Source organism: Trichosurus vulpecula, chromosome 7 (genome assembly GCF_011100635.1).
Source record: "Trichosurus vulpecula isolate mTriVul1 chromosome 7, mTriVul1.pri, whole genome shotgun sequence".
Lineage (NCBI taxonomy): Eukaryota > Metazoa > Chordata > Mammalia > Diprotodontia > Phalangeridae > Trichosurus > Trichosurus vulpecula.
In genome coordinates this window covers 47,585,368-47,604,228 of record NC_050579.1, presented here as the reverse complement: position 1 = coordinate 47,604,228, position 18,861 = coordinate 47,585,368, and the positions used below count along the sequence as shown (strand labels likewise).

Here is an 18,861-nt window from a genome sequence, read left to right as displayed (position 1 = left end):
TATACCTTTAAAAAGATTATTCTGTTAAGGGTTCACCATACAGTCTACAAAAAAAAGGTTAAGAATCTCTGGACAAATGGTGGCACAAAGGTCTGGCTGGAAGCACCAGAGGACACATTTCATAAATTTTCCTGGGGCAACCCTGCATAGTTGGCTTATGTTGAATTGCTAAGAAGTAATCAGAAATGTTTTCCTATTACTTCTGTGAGGAGAGGAGGCATAAATTCTGAGCAAGTAAGAGTCCTTCATTCTACAGATTTCTTGAATTTCTGTTTTTAGAACCAGACTTGGCATATCTGATCCTCACAAGACTGCCCTACTGTGGGGTCACGGATCAGGTAGGGGGACGGTAGGCCAGCTGAAGGGGATAAAATACCTTCAAGAGCCAAACTTAGCATTTATCAGGACTTGGAGGTATATTCAAAGAACTCCCAGTCAGCTGTTTAGGTCCATGTGAGTTAGAAAAGAATGTGAAGTTAAACTGGATCACCATTTGGAGGAGTCACTGGGGCAAGTCAGCCCAAATAATTCCCTCACTCCTCCTCACCTACCTCCAACTTCCTGGAGAGGCTCCAGAATTTTCCCCCATCCTCAATGATCTCCATCTTCCTTATTATCACTCATGCTGATAAAAATTTCCCTGGGGACTTAATGGGCCTCCATTATTTTTATGGAAGAATGATAATAACCAAGAGAAATAACCATGATACTGGCAATGTAATGTAAAATGTAAGAACCTGATATAAAGACCCTCTGATAATCCTAGCACTAGTTAGGAACTGGCTGAACCTCTAGGTATGTGACTCTCTTTCTAGGTTGGTGACCTTGCACAGCCCTCCCTCACTCAAATCAGAGTCCACTGCTAGTCATGTCATCATTTCCCTGATGCCATGGTTTTCCTTGAAAATGAAGGACAAATACAACACCTCTATGTATGGAACCACCCATATCCAAGCAGTAAGAGTACATTAGTAAAACACCACAGAGGGCAAATAACCCCTTGCCCTAGGAGCAATGATTAGGTTATAGAGTTGAGAAGTTTAGTGGAACAGTGGGAATAAACAATTTTTTTCCTCTGAATTTGGCAGTGAAATGGAAGAGAGATATGGGACGGTAGCTTGGTTTCCTCATTTGTAAAATGAGGTTGTTGGACTAGGTGATGTCCAAGGTTCTGCATGAGCATCTTATGAGTCCGAGACTAGGAAATGCTAGGCTATTACCAAGGAAGGCTATGGAATTTCCTTACTAGAGAATGGGTTGTCTGACCCATTAGAACGGATGTATCTTGAGGGCAGGGTCTATTTTTTTTCTGTTCTTTATATCCCTAGGGCTTAGCACAGTGCTTGGCACATAGGAGGTCCTTAATAAATGATCCTAATCTGTTACCCTTCCATCTCTCCCTCTAAGTCACTCTTCCTTAACCCAGTCTTTGCTCTTCCCATGACCTCCGGTCTCTCTACCCAGTGACCCTTGTGATTGTTTCTCTATTATAATCTCTGAATGACTGTTATAAATCTTCTCTTTTCCCTTCATATTACTTTTGTCTTCCCTACCCCTTGCCTCACTGCCCCAACATATGACTTTGCTTCCTATTTTGCTGGGGAAAAAATGGAAACTATTCACCATGAACCCTGTCATCTCCTATGCTCCACATGTAAGACACTTTTCTATTTTCACCTTCCATCACCTTTGTTCCACACTTCTGCTTGGGGCTAATTGCCCCACTGATGTTCATGATCCCATACACTCACACCTCTCCTAGCAACTTGACATATCTCCTTAATCTTCCCCATTTTATTTAATCCTTTCTTGTTATCTGTGAATGTACAGGAGTCCCCTCCAGGTGTGTGTTGGTAAATATTTAACAACCAGATCTCCCAGAAAAAAAAAGTATACATGACATACCTTTGAGTTTAATCACATTATTAATATTTTTTGTCATTTTCTTAAGTCTAGACAATTAACAAAATAAACCAAGCCCTTATTTTTGACAAATCAATTAATAAACACTTATTAAGAACCTACTATGTGCAAGATTCTATGCTAAGCATTTAAAGAGTGAGGAGACTAGACAATTAACAAAACAATAAATCAAGCCCTGATTTTTAATAAATCAATTAATAAACACTTATTAAGCACCTACTATATGCAAGATTCTATGCTAAGCATTTAAAGAGTGAGGGGACTTTTCAACTTTATTTCCTATGACACATTCTTTCTGCGCTACCATTCTCCCAGGCATCCAGGCTCACAACATAGTGGTAGTCCTCAACTCTTCACTCTCTCTCAACAACACCCCTATCCATTCTATTGCTGGTCCTATCGATTCTCTCTTTAAAACATCTCTCACATAGGCCTGCTTCTCTCTTCTGACACTGCTATCACCCTGGTCTATGTCCTTAAGCTTGAACTATTGCAGTCCCCTTTAGGTTGGTCTTCCTGTCTTCTCTCTCCCCACTCCAGTCCATCCTCCACAAAGCCATCACAGTGACCTTCTTAAAGCATAAGACTGACCATGTCACTCGGCCCCCTATTCAATGAAGTCCATTGGTTCCCTATTACCTCCAAATCAAATATAAAATCTTCTGTTTGGGTTTTAAAGCCCCTTATAACCTGGACTCCTCCTAACTTGTCAGGCTTTTTGTACCTTACTCCCCTAAACATACTCTACAATCCAATAACACTGGCCTCCTTTCTGCTCCTCACACAAGACCTCCCCATAAGATCTCCCAACTCTGGGCATTTCGATTGGCTGTCCTTCATGCCTAGAATTCTCTCCCTCTTCATCTTCTCCTCCTGGTTTCTCTGGTTTCCTTCAAGTCTCACCTAAAATCCCACCTTCTGCAAAAAGCCTTTCTCTATCTCCCTTAAAGCTAGAACCTTCTCTCCAATATTCTCCCCAATTTATCCTATTTCTATCCTGTTTGTTTGCATGTTGTCTCCCCCAATAGCCTGTGAACTTCTCAAGGGCTGGGGCTGTTTTTACCTTTCTTGGTTTCCCCAGCACTCAGCACAGGGGCTGCCACATAGTAGGTGCTCATTAAATGGTTGTTGACTAATCAGGACTTCTCTTCCATCCTCCAAAACAGGAGAGAGTGAGGCTGATGACTTTGCACAGCTCTGCCTCACTTAAATCCAATTCGCACGCAAGTCATCACCCTCCTGATGTCATCGGTCCTCTTCAAAAACAAAGGATGAACAACAACAAGGCACATGATAGGTGTTATATAAATGATTGTTCCCCACCCTTATTTTACAGATGAGGAAACTTCCCTTGAGAGGTTAAATGACTTGTCTGTCATTTAGAACGAAGGATGAACAATAATCAATCCCACCTCTAAGACTTTGCTTATGGCCTCCCCTCAAATGAAATGCCTTTCCTTCGTTTTTTCCATCTGCCCAATTGAAATCCCAACTTCATCTTTCAAGTTTGCTTCCTTGAAGCCTTTTTTAGTTTCTCTCTCCCATACTGATTTCTCTCTTCCTTGAATGCCCTTCAAGGCTTGAGTTGGTAAACCAGTTTAGCACTTTGTTGTTCTCAAATGGTTCCATGTTTATGTGATTTCTCTCTTCCCCCTAGACCTTGGAGGGCCAGGAGTACTTCTTAGTCCTCTGTATCCATCTGGGTCTGGCAGGATTTCTGAGCTTATGGTGGGTGCTCACTAGGGACTTATCAATCAATTGAGAAGGAAGGCCATGTGATCTTCTTCTGTCCCTTACCCTGTCACCCGGAGCCCATCACTGAAGGGACAGACAGAAGAAAAGGATGCCAGATCAGCTTTTATTAAAACAAATACATAAATCAAAGCCTTTCTCCTTGCTAAAAAAAACAGCAACAAAAACAACGCTATCAAGGAGAAACCTCACAGAGTTTCTGATTCAAGAATAAACAATTCATAAAACCAGAGCCAGAAAGAAAAAAGAGAAACTCCCCAAATCAAAAGGACATCAAGAGATAAAAAGGAATTATAACACTTAAGAGTTGCATTTGAAGCCAGAAATGACCAGCTCTTCCTTTCTTGGTTAGGCTCATAAGCCCTGTCTTTTGCCCCTACCTCACTTATGCGGACCCACTTAGGCACTTAGGCTACAAATATAGCAGGAGTGGTGGGTGGGGCTCACTGCTAGGAAGAGGAAGGCAGGAAGGCAGAGGATGATTTTCCTCTCTGAATCCCACTGTCCAGTTTTGAAAGTCCTCCTCTGTCTGGTTGGGGGACCACCCCAAGGGATGGCCTAAGCAGGCAGATCTGTGCAGCTCCAAGGGGGCCTCTTCTATAGACCACACTGGATCTAATAAGTAGGTACTATAAGGAGAAAAAATAGAACTTCCATATTCCCAATTGTGGCCCCTTCCCACAGGAGTATGGGAAAGCCTTGTTACTGCTGTCCTCAAACCAAACCTCTTCAGGGAGATCACAGATCTGGATGCCTCCACACAGCTGGTGGTCTCGTACCTCCCATGGGCACCAACTTGAAAGTCTTCAGGAGAAATAAGATAGAGGATGCAGAGTGGATCTTTCCAGTGTGCTTCCTCCATCTCTCACCCCCCCCCCAACCCCACCTCCTGCCAACCTCTCTTTTTGGTTCATAGCAATACTATTTGGATCTACCTCTGAGAAGCATGATGCCCCTTTGGAATTTGTTTTCATAAAGATACGAAGATACACCACTGGTGATCAGTATCCCAAAGAAGGATCACTGGTGGGGGTACTATAGTTCCCCACCTGCATTCCTATTGACATGACCTTTGGTTCTTGGGGAGGATGGGGCATGGGAAGCAGCCCAGAGTAGGGAGAAGAAAGAACAGCTTCTAACAACTGATTGAGATGCAAAGTAAGTTGTAATATGGGTGGTTTCAAAAATTCAAGTAAAGTCAATTTGCCCAGTAAACTAGTGCAGGGGCAGGTACACTGGTAGAATGAACATATCCCTGGGTAGACAACATGAACAAGAAAGTATTTCCCTCCAATATCACAAAGTCAGGCATTGGTGTGGAGGCACTTGCAAAAGTGAAGCTGTTGGCCAAGATTAAGGGTCCAAGAGCCTGTTTTTAAGTCCGGAAGAGGAAAGGGACACACCAAGACAATATGTGGGCTCCTGACCTCCGCCCAAAGGAGCAGCCTTGTGGAGACAGCACCTTGGGAAATGTGGCTGATGGAAGCTGCCCAGGCTCATGCCATTGGAAGGGATCTATATGGGCTCACCGTGGATCTCACAGACCAACCTCAATGGGAACAAATATGTCTGAGAAAACTTAAAAGACTCAGTGGGGCCTGGCATTTTACCAAGACTTGCCAAGGTGGTACTTGTAAAGCTGTGGTAAACATGGGGATGAGGTGGGGGCAGCTGAGGTTGTGAAGGCTACTCTGGGCCCTCTTGCATGTTCTTGGCAAAGTGGGCAAATAGCATGCCCTTTGTATGGTGGCATAAATCAAAACTTGGAACCTTGAATGATTTTGCAAAGTATCCCATCCCACAATCACTCCCCAGCCCCAATCTGCCCACTTCAGGCCTGTTGAAATGTCCTTACTGTGTACCTTCAGTGTGTGTGAAGATAAGAAGGGAACTCTTTTTATGGCCCCCCACAAGCACTACAGGTACGGTGTCCAGCTTCTCCTCTTCCTCCCTGTTTCTGGAGAAAAGAGCAAGGTTATTATGAACAGAGCTCTCTCTCTCAAAAAAAAAAAAACCAGCAGGGAAGCGAGAGGAAACCGAGGACCCCTACCTAACGCTTAGGCTCAACATGGACATGTATCCCTTTTCCCAGCCCTCCCCCCAAACCCACACGCCCATTGGACGGTCTTGAGCACGATCACACCGACAGGTCGTCTGACCTGGCCTTGCTGCTGGCCTTGCTCAGGCGGCGCTTATCACCGTGGTAACTATGGGGGAGGCGGTGGGCGTTGGAAACCCCATTAGCCACCTCGGGCTCCTCGGCGTACTGCATGTGCAGAAAAGCCCGTTCCGCGGCCTCCCCCCGGCCCTGGACTCGTTCCGTCGCCAAGTTGTCGGTATTCTGCCGGGAGGCGACGTTATCGCTGAAATGGCTGCTGTAGAACTTTCCATTGGAGCCGCCCTTTACGCATTCATTAAAGTCTGGGGGTGGCGTGCAATTCTGGACCGCCCCGGGCCGAGGAGGAGGCAGGCTGGCCTCCACCGCGCCAGGGCAAGTCTGGGTGAAGTGGCGCTTGGCTTTCTTCCAGCCCAGATGGTAAAGCTCAGCCAGACTAAGGCAGAGGGACAGACCCCCCACAGCCAGCATGAATACGATGAAAACATTCTTCTCGGTGGGCCTCGACACATAGCAGTTGACAGGGTGAGGGCAGGGTTTCCGACGGCAGATGTGCAGGGTTTCCAGGAAGATCCCATAGAGGAGATACTGCCCCACGATGAAAGCCACTTCCATGGCGGTGCGGATGAGAATGCTGCACACATAGGTGTTGAGCAGAGTGCCCTGCAGGATGATCCTTCCACTTAGCTCTTCCTTGCACGACAGCTCAGCCTTCTCTGCCTGGTACTCATAGGTGTCTGTGCCCTTGGACTCCTTGGCCCTCTCAGCCTCCTTCAGCTTTCGCTTTTCCTCCATGCGGACAGTATGCATTGCATGGCCCATATACACCAGGGATGGCGTGGAGACGAAGATAATCTGCAGCACCCAGTATCGGATATGGGAGATGGGGAAGGCTTGGTCGTAGCAGACGTTTTCACAGCCAGGTTGCAATGTGTCACACTGAAAGTCGGCTTTCTCGTCCCCCCAGGAGGACTCTGCTGCTGTGCCCAGCACTAGCATGCGGAAGATGAAGAGGACAGTCAGCCAGACCTTGCCAATCACGGTGGAATGTTTGTGGACTTCTTCCAGGAACTCCCCGAGGAAGCTCCAATCACCCATCTCTTCTCAAGCTGCACCACCACCACCTCTGCAGACAAGAGAGAAAAGAGGAGAGATCCGTTGAGAGCCAGGATACGTTCATAACATGCTTGAATGAGTCATTAGTATTAAAACTCAAAATCATGACGTATTTATCATTAACAATTAACATCATTCAAGTTCCATCCCCGTGCCTCCTTGTACAGGGTGTTCCTAAAGTCTGGACACATAGGCAAAAATGCATATTTTCAAGAAATGAATGAAATTTTCAACATTTTATTAAATTGGAATATTAACAAATAACATCTTCAATATGATTTCCATCATTTGTGATGCAAAGGTTGATGCGCTTTGCAAGATTCACATGAACTCGATGCAATAACTCCACACTGCTGTCAATTTTAGCATACTCGCTCTTTATGCGTTCAATCAAGTGTGTTGCATCTGTGATTTTCATTCACACCTTCTCCTTTAGCAGACCCCAGAAAAAGAAGTCGAGGGGGCTAAGGTCTGTTAAAATTTCAGCTATTTCAAAATATGCATTTTTGCCTGTGTGTCCTGCAGAATGAAGGTGATAGTGGATTTCCAAAGGTTATATCAACTGTGGGCAAGCTGAAAAGACTTCAGGTTGCAAAGGCTTCGAGTACGGGCTAGGTGATATATGTCCTATTTATCATTTGAGGACTAGTTCAGTTAGCTGAGTTCAGAGAGACTTGTTTCCAGAAGCTTCGATGAGTTGATGACACTTTTGAGTCTACAGGAGCTCTTCCAACCATCTATGAAGATGTAGACCAGTCAAGATTTGCATCACTGGAGAGTGTACTCCCACCAATGAAATCATGGATCCTTGAAGGAGGAAGATGAAAGCAACAAGAGATGGGCAGCCAGTCAGCTCTCTGCTTGCTGGTAGGGAATACCTCAAAGGATCCGATGGTTTGGGTGGATAATGGACCCAGATTCCAGGAAGACGAGCAGTAATATTTATATGGTACTTTAAGGTTTTTCAAGATATATATATAGATATAGATAGATAGATAGATAGATATAGTGTGTGTATGTATACACACATATGTACGTATATACACATGTATGCATGCACGAAAAATATATTACATACATATATATGTACATATGTATATATGTATACATGTGTGTATATATGAAAATATTGATATATTTATGTTATATAAATGTATCATATAAAATACATATTATATTACATATATGAAAATTTTAGCCCTATGGATTGTTGTGAGGGGTCAAAGATATATCTCTATATTTATCTATATGCATATATACACACAATATACATACACACATACATATATATACAGATAAATACATATCATACATATGTTGTGTATGTGCATATAGATATATATATATCAAGTGAGAGCGATATCTTTTGACCCCTCACAACAATCTTGTGAGGTAAATGCTATTTAATGTCTATTTTGCAAATGAGGAAACCGAGGCTGACAGAGTTGAAGTGACTTGCTTGTGGTCACACATCTAGAAAGCATCTGAGGCAGGATTTGAACTTGGGTCTTTTTGACCCCCCATATCCAGCACTCTGTTAACTACATCGCCTCATTGACCCCAAAGCATCGAGAGTTTTGGATGCTGTGGGTAACAGAAGGGAAGGAACAATGACAGATGTGTCCCAGATGTTGCAGGGGTACATAGCTGTCCTTCCCTCCATGGAGGTATAGGGGATGTTGAAACATGGCCTCAGGAATGGTGCTGGTTGAGAGAGAAGCCTGGGAGTGGTCACAGAGGAAATTTTTAACATGTAGTTTTTCCATCAAAAGTGTACCCTGGTTGTGTATTGGAAAAAGACTAAAGAGGGAGAGTAGAGGGTGTAGGGAGAGAGGTCAGAGTGTAGTTGGTTGGTCAGTCAGTCAATAAACATTTATTAAGCATTTACTGCATGTCAGGTCCTGTGCTGTGAGTGCAAGTGGTTTGGAACTGAGGTGAGAGCGAATGATTTAGTGGGTAGTAAAGCAAGGGCAGAAAATGGAAACTTGGCTATGCATTGGACCTGGGTGTGTGGATAGGGACCTAGCTGCTCTCCCCACTCATTCCTCCACTCCCTAGTCCTCCAACACATCCACATGCATATCAGCCCAGAGCAGAGTTAGCTGGGATTATCAGATTCTGTCTTATACCATAGAATCAGTATTGGGCATTTCAGAACTCTGTAGAATTTGTTTCTACAAATACTAAGTGCCTGCTGTATGCATAACACTGTGCTAGGCACTGAATTACACAAAATTCAAACTTTTTCACCTATATACAACCTGGCAGGTTAGGTGGAGGGTATATGAGACACCCCTGAACACAAAGCTCAGTCTGAATGCAACGATGAACAGACTCCAGCGCTGGCAAGTCGGTTGAGAGAGCTGTGGGTCTCTGCCTATTGGCTCTATCTGAAGGCTTATTCTCAGCAAACCAGGAGTGACTGTGAAGGATGTGCGGAACATATTTATTTGTAGTGCCTGAAAGCTGCCTTTTCCTCTGGATTTGAATTTGTGGTATTGCAACCTCAGGGATCATCACGTCCTATTTGCTCATTTTGACAAATGGGGAAACATGCTCTGAGTGCAGTGGCTTGCCAAAGGCTTCCTCACACGGAGATGAGAACTGAAAAGATAAGCTTCCATACCACTGAGGGAACAGATGCTGAGCTGATCTTTCAAAGTTGTCTGAACCCACACCTGTTAAGTGCATCCCAATAATGCTTCGATGGCTCAACTTCTCCAGAACTATAGTGGCTGGTTTCAACCGGCACCAGCACCAATGGATTTGTGGCATTTATATGTGTGTGTGTGTGTGTGTGTATGTGTGTGTGTATGTATGTATATACACACATTTGCATATATGTGTATATATGTATGTGATATACATATGTGTATGTGTGTGTTTGTACACACACATATATCTTTATCTATCTATCTCTATCTATCTATCTATCTATCTATCTATCTATCTATCTATCTATGCCAGCAATTATTACCTGGAGCTGTAATTTCCAACAGCTGTTCCCTAGGTTCTGGCCTTGGAATCTCTATGTTTGGCTACTTACTGCCCACACAGGAAAGCTCCTATGCTGATCAAAGGGGCCCATCTACCCCTGCTCCTGGGTTTCATTTATCTGGAATTATCGACACAATCTTACACAAAAAAACAAGGCTGATCTCGGATTGGAATCTAGCTCTCCGGTTCCCCTACTCCTACCAGCCCAATGATCTTTCCACCAGGTCACATCTAAGAGTGGAGAATGATTATTTCCAATTTTTCCTGCATTTTATTTTGCTTGTATATAGTTGCTTGCCCATTGTCTCCCCTGTTAGATCCTGAGCTCCTTTCGAGCAGGGACTGTCTTTTATTTTTCTCTGTATCCCCAGCCTGGCACACAGCTGCTATTGTTCACTTGTTTCTGACTCTCCATGATGCCATTTGGGTTTTTTTTTAGCAAAGACACTGGAATGGTTTGCCATTTCCTTCTCCAGCTCATTTTACAGATGAGCAAACTGAGGCAAACAGGGTTAAGTGACTTATCTGGGGTCACACAGCTGGTAAGCATCTGAGGCCAGATTTGAACTCGTGAAGATGAATCTTTCTGATCCCAGGCCTGGCACTCTCTGCCCCAGCACATAGTAGGACTTAATAAGTGGCTATTGACTGATTGACTGTTCTCGCTTCCTCTCACATGCTAAGCAATCTGAGTCCATTCCTCTTCATATTTTCCAAGTCATCTCACATCTATTCCAACATCATGAAGGAGCCTTTCTTTGGTAAGACAGCATAACCAGGGTCCCTTGGTTTAACACTTTACTTGTCTTTTCAAGTGGTGACCTTGACTTTCCCATTATTTAAATGACATATAAAGTGTTTTTACCACCCCACCTTTGTTGTTGCAGACAGTCTCTTCCTCCCCTTCCCCCCTAAACTGGAGACATCATTGGACATTGTAGATACATGAGCATAATGTTTGCTGATATCAGGAGGCCTGGATTCATTTCTTGGCTCTGCTATTAACATGTCCATGCCTTGGGAATGCCTCCCTTCACTGTGTCTTCTTCAATTTCCCCAGGTAAAGATAGAACCAATAATATTGGGTCATCCTTCAAATACTTATATGCATTTCTAATTCTCAAAGTGCTTTGAAATTCTTTCTGAATTCCTGCGAGGTAGCACATTATTAACATAGGAGTTCCTCACTTTAAGTAAACCAAATATCTGCCCATGTGGATTTGTATAAAAGATAAAGTAAGGGGTGCTTTGCTTAATAAAATTCTACTGCACAAATATGAAACCACTTTTATTACTGCAAATGTTTTCATCCCTCCAGTCCCAGGGGATCCTCACAACTCTGAGTTAGAGAGTGGAGTTTACGCCAACTCACAAATCCACGAAGGCCACAAAACCAGTGATTTGTCCCTCAACTAGTTTGTGGCACAATTTGTTTGTTCCCCCCCCCTCCTCCCACACCATTTGAATTCTTGTCCAGTATTCATGCCACTAATTCATGGCTGCCTCTCACCCTCCCATCCCCAACCCGGACCCCTTCCCAGAGGGAGTCTGCTTTATAAGAGTTCCCAATAGGATTCCTCAAACTATCCAGCTCCATGATTGTTTCTTGCTTGTTTGGTTTTTACCTTGGAGGAAAGAAAGGCAAAAAGCATTAAGCACCTATTATATACACCAGTTACTGTGCTAAATATTTGACAAATATCTCCCTTGATCTATACAACAACCCTAGAAAGTAGGTCCTAGATAGTACAGTGCCATCCACTGGGCCTGGAGTCAGGAAGACCCGAGTTCAAATCCAGCCTGAGGCACTTACTAGCTGTGTGACCCTGGGCAAGTCCCTTAGTGGTCTGTTTGCCTCTGTTTTCTTATCTCTAAAGTAGGGATGTTAATAATGGCACCCACCTCCTGGGGTTGTTGTGAGGACAAAATGAGATGATATTTGTAAAGCACTTAGCAGGCACTATACAAGGGTTAGATATTATTATTATTATCATCATTATTTTGTTGAGAAAACTGAGGCAGCAGATGTTACACGACTGGATTTGAACTCACATCTTCCTGACTCTTACTCCAGGCCCAGCACTCTATCCACTGCACCACCTAGATGCCTTATAAGGAAGCAGAAGGTAACTTGGATCTTTAGTTAAAATGATGTAGATAATTCTTGTTGTGGAAATTTTCCCCTCTGATGCAAAACAATTGCCCCTTATGATTTAGTCTTAGAGAATTGCCTAGGGCACTGAGCGGCTGAGTAACCTGCTAATGTTTACACAGATAGATTGGTCAGGGAGAGGACTCGAACCCAGATCTTCCTGATACCAAAGTCCACTTCCTGCACACTCTGTCTTGTAGGTATACGTATAGATCAGGATTCACCACCTTCTAGGAGTTTATTGCTTAAAGAAAAGCAAAATGAGACTGACTCCGTTTGCCAGGTGGGTGGACTGAGGAGGATCAGAAAAATGGATTGATTTCTCACGGGTCATACATTCAGTTAGTAGGAGAACTCAGAAAAAAACAAACCATAGGATGCAAGAACCCTGGATTCAAACCTGGAAAGGAATCACTTCAGACATCGCTTTGTCAGAGGCGTACAGACTGAGCCAAAAGGGGCCTCCTGGGCCATCTGTTCTGATGACCCAGCGTAAACTGAGGCCTAGAAAGGTGAAATGGCTTGTCCGGGGTCAGAAAAACAGAAGGAAAAAGCAGAGCCAGGATTCTACCCCAGTTTTGACTCCCGATCCCATTTTCTTTCACCTGTACCCTATATCCTATATCCTTTCTTCTGCTTTCTGAGCAAAGCTGTCATTAGGGGGAATTTCAAAGCCATTATACTCTACTGGGGACAAAGAGAGGGTGGCTCCCGATCAGACCCCAGTGGTCCACAGAGAGTTCAGGAAAATCACTTCCAAAGCTGATTGACTTAACTGCTTTCTGTTCAATGCGAGGCAGTCCATTATTTTTAAAGCATTTGAGCTGAAAGAAGCTTTTTGCAGGGATAAGAATCATTCTTCCTGAAGCAGCAGCCTATGCCCACTGCTTTTTTTCAACCTGTTATAATTGTCTATAAATACCGTATCGTTTCTACCTCGGAAACGGCCTTTTCCCCATCACATCGAGGTAAAGCGGCCGTCAGCTTCTGCCACTGGCCTCAGCACAAGCTACTGGATGGGCTGGTAGCTCCAGTTCATCAATTTTTCATCGGTTGTGAAGATCTATTGTTCACCAACAGCAGGGAGATGACTGTGGCAGGAGGTGGAGTGTGAACAACTCCAGCATTTGAAAAATAAAATCATGGGGCTTAATTGTATAATAATAACTTGGAGTCCCAGAGACCAAATTGGTCTTTCTGCTTCATATCTCTGCCCTCTCCAGCTGCCAAAATGATTTTCCTAAAGTCTGACTATGTCACTCCCCTACTCAATAAACTCCTCTGGCTCCCTATTACCTCTCATATTAAATATCTGTTTGGTACTTAAAGTCATTCACGACCTCACCCCAACCTACCTTTCCTCACTTGTTACACATTATTCCCTTTTACAAACACTATGGTCCAACTCAACTGGTTCAAACTCTTCTTCCATGACAGTCCACCTTCTGGACTTGTGCCTTTCCACAGGCTCTATCCCTCTAATTTACTCTCTCCTTACCACTGCTGTTTAGAATCCTGAATTTCCTTCAAGCTCAAGCACCATTTTCTACATGAAACCTTTCCCGATTCCTTGAGTTGCTAATGTGTACATACCAATAATGACTTTGAATTTTTTAAAATCTAACTGTAATGGGGTGGCAATGGAGGGTAGAGAGACTGACAAATGAATTTCCAGTCCTGGGAGGTTGCACACAGGGATGATGCTTGCTATCAACCATTTGCAAAGCATTTCACAAATACTATCTCATTTGACCCCCCACAACAACCCTGGGAGATGGGTGCTATTATTATCTCCAGTTTACAGAGAAGGAAACTGAGGCAGAGAGCAGTTAAGTGATCTGCTCAGTCACACAGCTGTTAAATGTTTGAGGCTGGATTTGAATTCAGATCTTCCTGACTCAGGTCCGATGCTCTATCTCATTGTGAGTGACATCTAGATAATAATAATGGCGGCAATAAGAGTAGCATTTATATAGTTCTTACTGTGTGCCAGGCACTGTGCTAAGTGATCCTCACAACAAACCCATTTTGTAGATGAGAAAGCAGAGGCAAACAGGGGTTAAGTGACATGCCCAGGGTCAACACAGCTAGTAAGTGTCTGAGGCTGCATTAGGACCCAGGTCTTCCTGACTCCAGATCCAACACTGTGACACCTAAATACCTCTTTATTAAAACAACAACCACAAGCTTCACTTCTTACCCGTGGGTCTTGGGCTAAGACCTACGACATAAACGTGATGTATTTAAAAGGATAGCATGAGCCAGGATAGAACGGGGTTCCAGTTTGGTCTCAGATACTCGCTAGCTAGCTAGGTAACAATGGGCAGATCGCTTAACCCCTCTCCATCTGGGATTCCCAAATGGTAGGGTAGGGATAATAAGACCTTTCGTATTCATACAGCCCTCACTGGGCTGACGCTGAACATTCAAAGAGCTCCTGGGAAACGTCAAGTGGTAGAGACACGTCAGCCGGCTGTCATTAGCCGGATCCTGCCTGTCGGGGCTCGGCTTCCCCGCGGAGCGATGCTTTGCTTTTTAAAAAGCGCCAGTCAGGTACCTGGCGACCTCCCCCAACTCTTCCACTGCAGAGCTCCTCGGGGGCCCACACCCCAGACGCTCCTGTGGACTTTCTGGCTCTCAGACAGTGGTCAACTAATGAATGTCCCCAACCCTGTAGTGGATAATGGCTTAAAATATTATCTCCCCCGGAGTTATTTGCACTTTAATAGAGGATTCTTGAATGATAACAATAATGCAAATAGCTCAGCACTTTTTAAAATGATTTCCTGAGACCGGCGGTGTGAGATCAGCCGTGCAAATATTCTTTTCATTTTACCTCCAGTCATCAGCACCCTCCCGCCTGCTAGGCGTCTCTATCTGGATGTGCTGTAGGCATCTCAAACTTACCATGTCCACAATGGCACTTGTTACATATGCCCCTGAAATCATCCTTCATCTAAACTTTCCTATTTCGCTTGAGGTTACCACTGTCCTTCAATTCACCCACATTCTCAACCTTGGGATTGTCATTGGATTTTCCCTCTCTCTGGACTCCGGGTGGTAGGAAGGATCACAAATTTGGAGCCAGGAGGGACCTTAGAGGCCACAGAACCCAACTCTCTCATTTGACATATGAGGATCCTGAGATCCAGAAACGTTAAGTGATTTACCCAAGGTCACACAGCTAATAAAGGATGTGAGATGAGATTCAAACCCAGGTCTTCAAAGTCTTGTGGATCCTACCTCCAACAACATCCCTCACTGCCCTGGATAGGGAGCCTATTGTGATTTACAAAGTGCTTTCCCCAAAACAACCTCATAAAGCCGATAGTCCAAGTATTGTTATCTCCATCGTACGTGTGAAGAAACTGAGGCTGAGAGGTTGTGACTAGACATAGATTACACAACTGAGTGGTGGAACTGAGATTCAAGTCCAGACCCCAAAGGGCAACTAGGTGGCACAGTGGATAGAGCACTTGGAGTCAAGAAGACTCATCTTCCTGAGTTCAAATCCAACCTCAGACCCTTACTAGCTGTGTGACCCTGGGCAAGTCACTTAACTCTTTTTTCCTCAGTTTCCTCAACTATAAAACATGCTGGAGAAGGAAATAGCAAACCACTCCTGGGCCTTTGCTGAGAAAACTTGGACTGAAGGACTCCTGATTTTTCTACTATATCCTGGAGTTATACATCTTTAGTGATGAAATCTCAAGCACTAGGGTAGGGTGGGGAGACAACTGGGTAAGCCATCTAACTCACTCATAGCACTCTCTGTGGGCCTTGTGAGGGTATTCACACTGATGACTGCCTGGGTCTCCTTATCACTTATTGATGGGGGTACAAATCCAAGCAAGCAAGCCAGTTCCTACCCTCGAGGGTAGGAAAAAATAGCATATAAAGGGGAGTCAGAAGGGGATTTAAGGAAGAGAAAGGGTAACGGGGAAATCACAAAGGAATCTGGAGAGAATCCAGGTTTGAGTGGGGTGAAGCCTAGCTAGGCCCTTTTTCCAAAATGGCAGTCCTATGGAGGGAATCAGCAATAAGAAGAGGAAGGCCCCAAGGAAGCAATAAAACCAGTGAAGAAGCAAGAGGGTTTCAGAAAGAGTCCAGGCTGGGGCCCTTCCTAAAATGGTGGGGAAGGGAGGATTCCTTGGAATATTTCAGTATCACTGGACCTCCTAGTCCGAATTCCCTCTGCAGTTCCAGCCCTTCCTTGAGCTACCTCGGGCCAGGGGGCATAGTGGTTCCACTTGGTGCTCTGGCAGATTCTTAGCTGCACTTGAGGAGACAGGCAAGGGTCATGAAATTTCTCCCTACCAGCTCTTGGAGGGCTTTGTCCTGCTTAGCCTGCTTCAGAGAGTAGAGATAAGAGCCCCCAAGATTTGCAGAACCAAAAGAAAATGCTCCCCTCTAGCTAGAAGCCCTGCTTTATCAACAGGCTGCTGGTTTCCCAGTCCCCAGGCAATAGCTAAAGCTCCTCTGAGAAAGTGGGGATGAGAAAGACCAGCTCCAGGAGCCCAACAGAAAGCCAAGGGGCTGTTAATCTGTTATGGGCTGGCTCTCCTGCAGCTAGAGGAACAAAGGCTGTGTCTGCAGGCCTTGTGGCCTGGAAGTGGCAGGGCCTGGAAGAATTCCCAGATAAAAATTCTCCTGGCAAGCTCATCATCTAACAGACAGAGCTTCCTGGGGAGGATGGGAAGCAGCATTTAGGAGAATCACAGGAGATGAGAAAGCTGTGCTTGGAGGGAGTCTGCTGTTGACAGCCTTCACCCCGCACCTGAAAACACAGGGGCCCAGAAGGGATCAGCCCAAATGATGCTCTTCTGGGAAAGAGGGAGCGGATGATAGCAGACATCCCCATAAATAGCCATCAAAGAAGTGGATGAACAAGTGTCAGAGACCTGGGTTCAAGTCTTGTCCCTGACAAATACTTCCTGTATGCCTCTGGGTAAATGACTTATCCTCTCCGTGGCATCCTCTAGGCCTGACACAAGGGTCAGCAGAGTGAAGGCAGCCTACTGCAGGGCAGTCAGGTGGTGCAGCGGACAGAGTGCCAGGCCTGGAGTCAGGAAGACTCATCTTCCTGAGTTCAAATCTGGCCTCAGACCCTTACTAGCTGTGTGACCCTGGGTAAGTCACTTAATTCTGTTTGCCTCAGTTTCCTCATCTGTCGAATGAGCTGGAGAAGGAAATGGCAAACCACTCCAGTATCTTTGCCCAGAAAACCCTAAATTGGGTCATGAAGAGTTAGACACGACTGAACAACAACTACATGGTGAAATTTAAGAGCAATGGACCTGGGTTTGAGTTCAAATCCATTTGCTAAGTGTGTGACTTTTAAAAAGTAGCTTCAACTTTCTGAGCCAAAATTATCCATAAAATGGGCAATAATAACCTCTTCAAGTCTCCTCTCCCTCTCTCCTCCCTACCATTGTTGCAAAGATCAAATTAAATAAGGTAGTAGAGTGAAAGAATACGAGGTTTGAGGAAATCCTGGCTTTGAATACTGGCTTTGCTATTTACTGCCCATGTGACATGGGCAAGAATCTTAACCTATCTGACCCCCAGTGTTTTTTTTTTGCAAAATGAGAAGCTTGTATTAGATAAGCTCTAAGGGTCCTTCTAGGTCTATTATCCTGATATGTGTGCAAAGTGTTTTGTTACTATAGTATACTACGGTAGATAAATTTAGCCTGTTATTAATTTTATTGTCATTATTAGAAGAGTACAGGGAAGGCTTCCACGCATTCATTACCTGAAATTGAAATTTTATTATTAGAGTTTTATTACTTGGGTTTAAGGCAATACCCTTCAGTGGTTTAATAGAAAGCTCACTGGACCAAGAGTCAGGAGACTAGGTGTCTTATCTCAGTTGGGTCCCTAACTAGCTGTGTGATATTGAGCAAGTAACTTGACAGTCCTGCGCCACTGGTTTCTCAACTCTCCAGTAAGAAAGGGTAAGACTAGAATCCCCATAGTTCCCTTCCAGGATTAACAATGGATCATTCTATGTCTTCTTTTGTCTGGACCTTCGATTTCATTGATAATGGAAATTTCTCACTGGGAGCTTAGATAGTTGTCAAGGACTCAGGGTCACAGTTAATATGTGTCAGAGACTAGACTTGAACCTACATCTTCTCAACTCTAGCCAGCTTTCTGTTGAAGATCCAGAACAAAATGGCTTTTTTAAAAATGTAAATTCCCCTAGGAGGTGATCATACATTATACTGTTTTCAGTTATTCACCTCAAAGGACAGTGGAATGAGCATTGAACTTGGAATCCAAAGACCAGAGTTCAAGTAAAAGCTTTTGCATGTATGCGCTGTATAATCCTGATCAAGCCACACTCTGAGATTCAGCTTCTTTATCCATAATATTTTTACTACCTCTTGTAGGACCCTCTCCAAAGCCACTTCCCCAACTTCTCTCTCCAAGTGTTAAGTTAGTTCCCTGAAAGATGCCTACTGATTCTCCCTAAGGGTTGGTGGAGTTTCTAATGCTGAAAATCACAAGCCCCCACTGGTGTGCTTCCCATTGATTGTCAGTTAGACTTAATTAACTTTTAGAAAGGGTATTGACTAAGCAAGTATAGCATAGACAATTGTTATAAAAACAGTCCTGTCAAAAATGGCGGTATGCTCTCCCCTTTCACATATAAGGTTCCTGGGGAGAATGAGCTCATACCTATAGTAAAATCATAATGAGGTACAAGTGTAGGAAATCTGTGTAATAAAGGGATCACTTAGAGCTCTTGGTCACTTGAAATATTTTTCTCACTTCATCTAGTCCAAAACCTTCATTTTGC

At 44.2% G+C, this 18,861-nt stretch overlaps 1 protein-coding gene across 1 annotated transcript in view; it reads right to left on the bottom strand.

Moving 5' to 3' along the window:
* Nucleotides 1–3,759: 3,759 nt before the first annotated feature.
* The window catches only part of GJA5 (gap junction protein alpha 5), a 35,947-nt gene continuing 20,845 nt past the window's right edge, over nt 3,760–18,861 (bottom strand). The window contains exon 2 of the mRNA XM_036767662.1: nt 3,760–6,917. Within this exon, the coding sequence (XP_036623557.1) occupies nt 5,813–6,889 (1,077 nt within the window). The 5' untranslated portion in view covers nt 6,890–6,917 and the 3' untranslated portion in view covers nt 3,760–5,812. The remainder of the gene's footprint in view (nt 6,918–18,861) is intronic.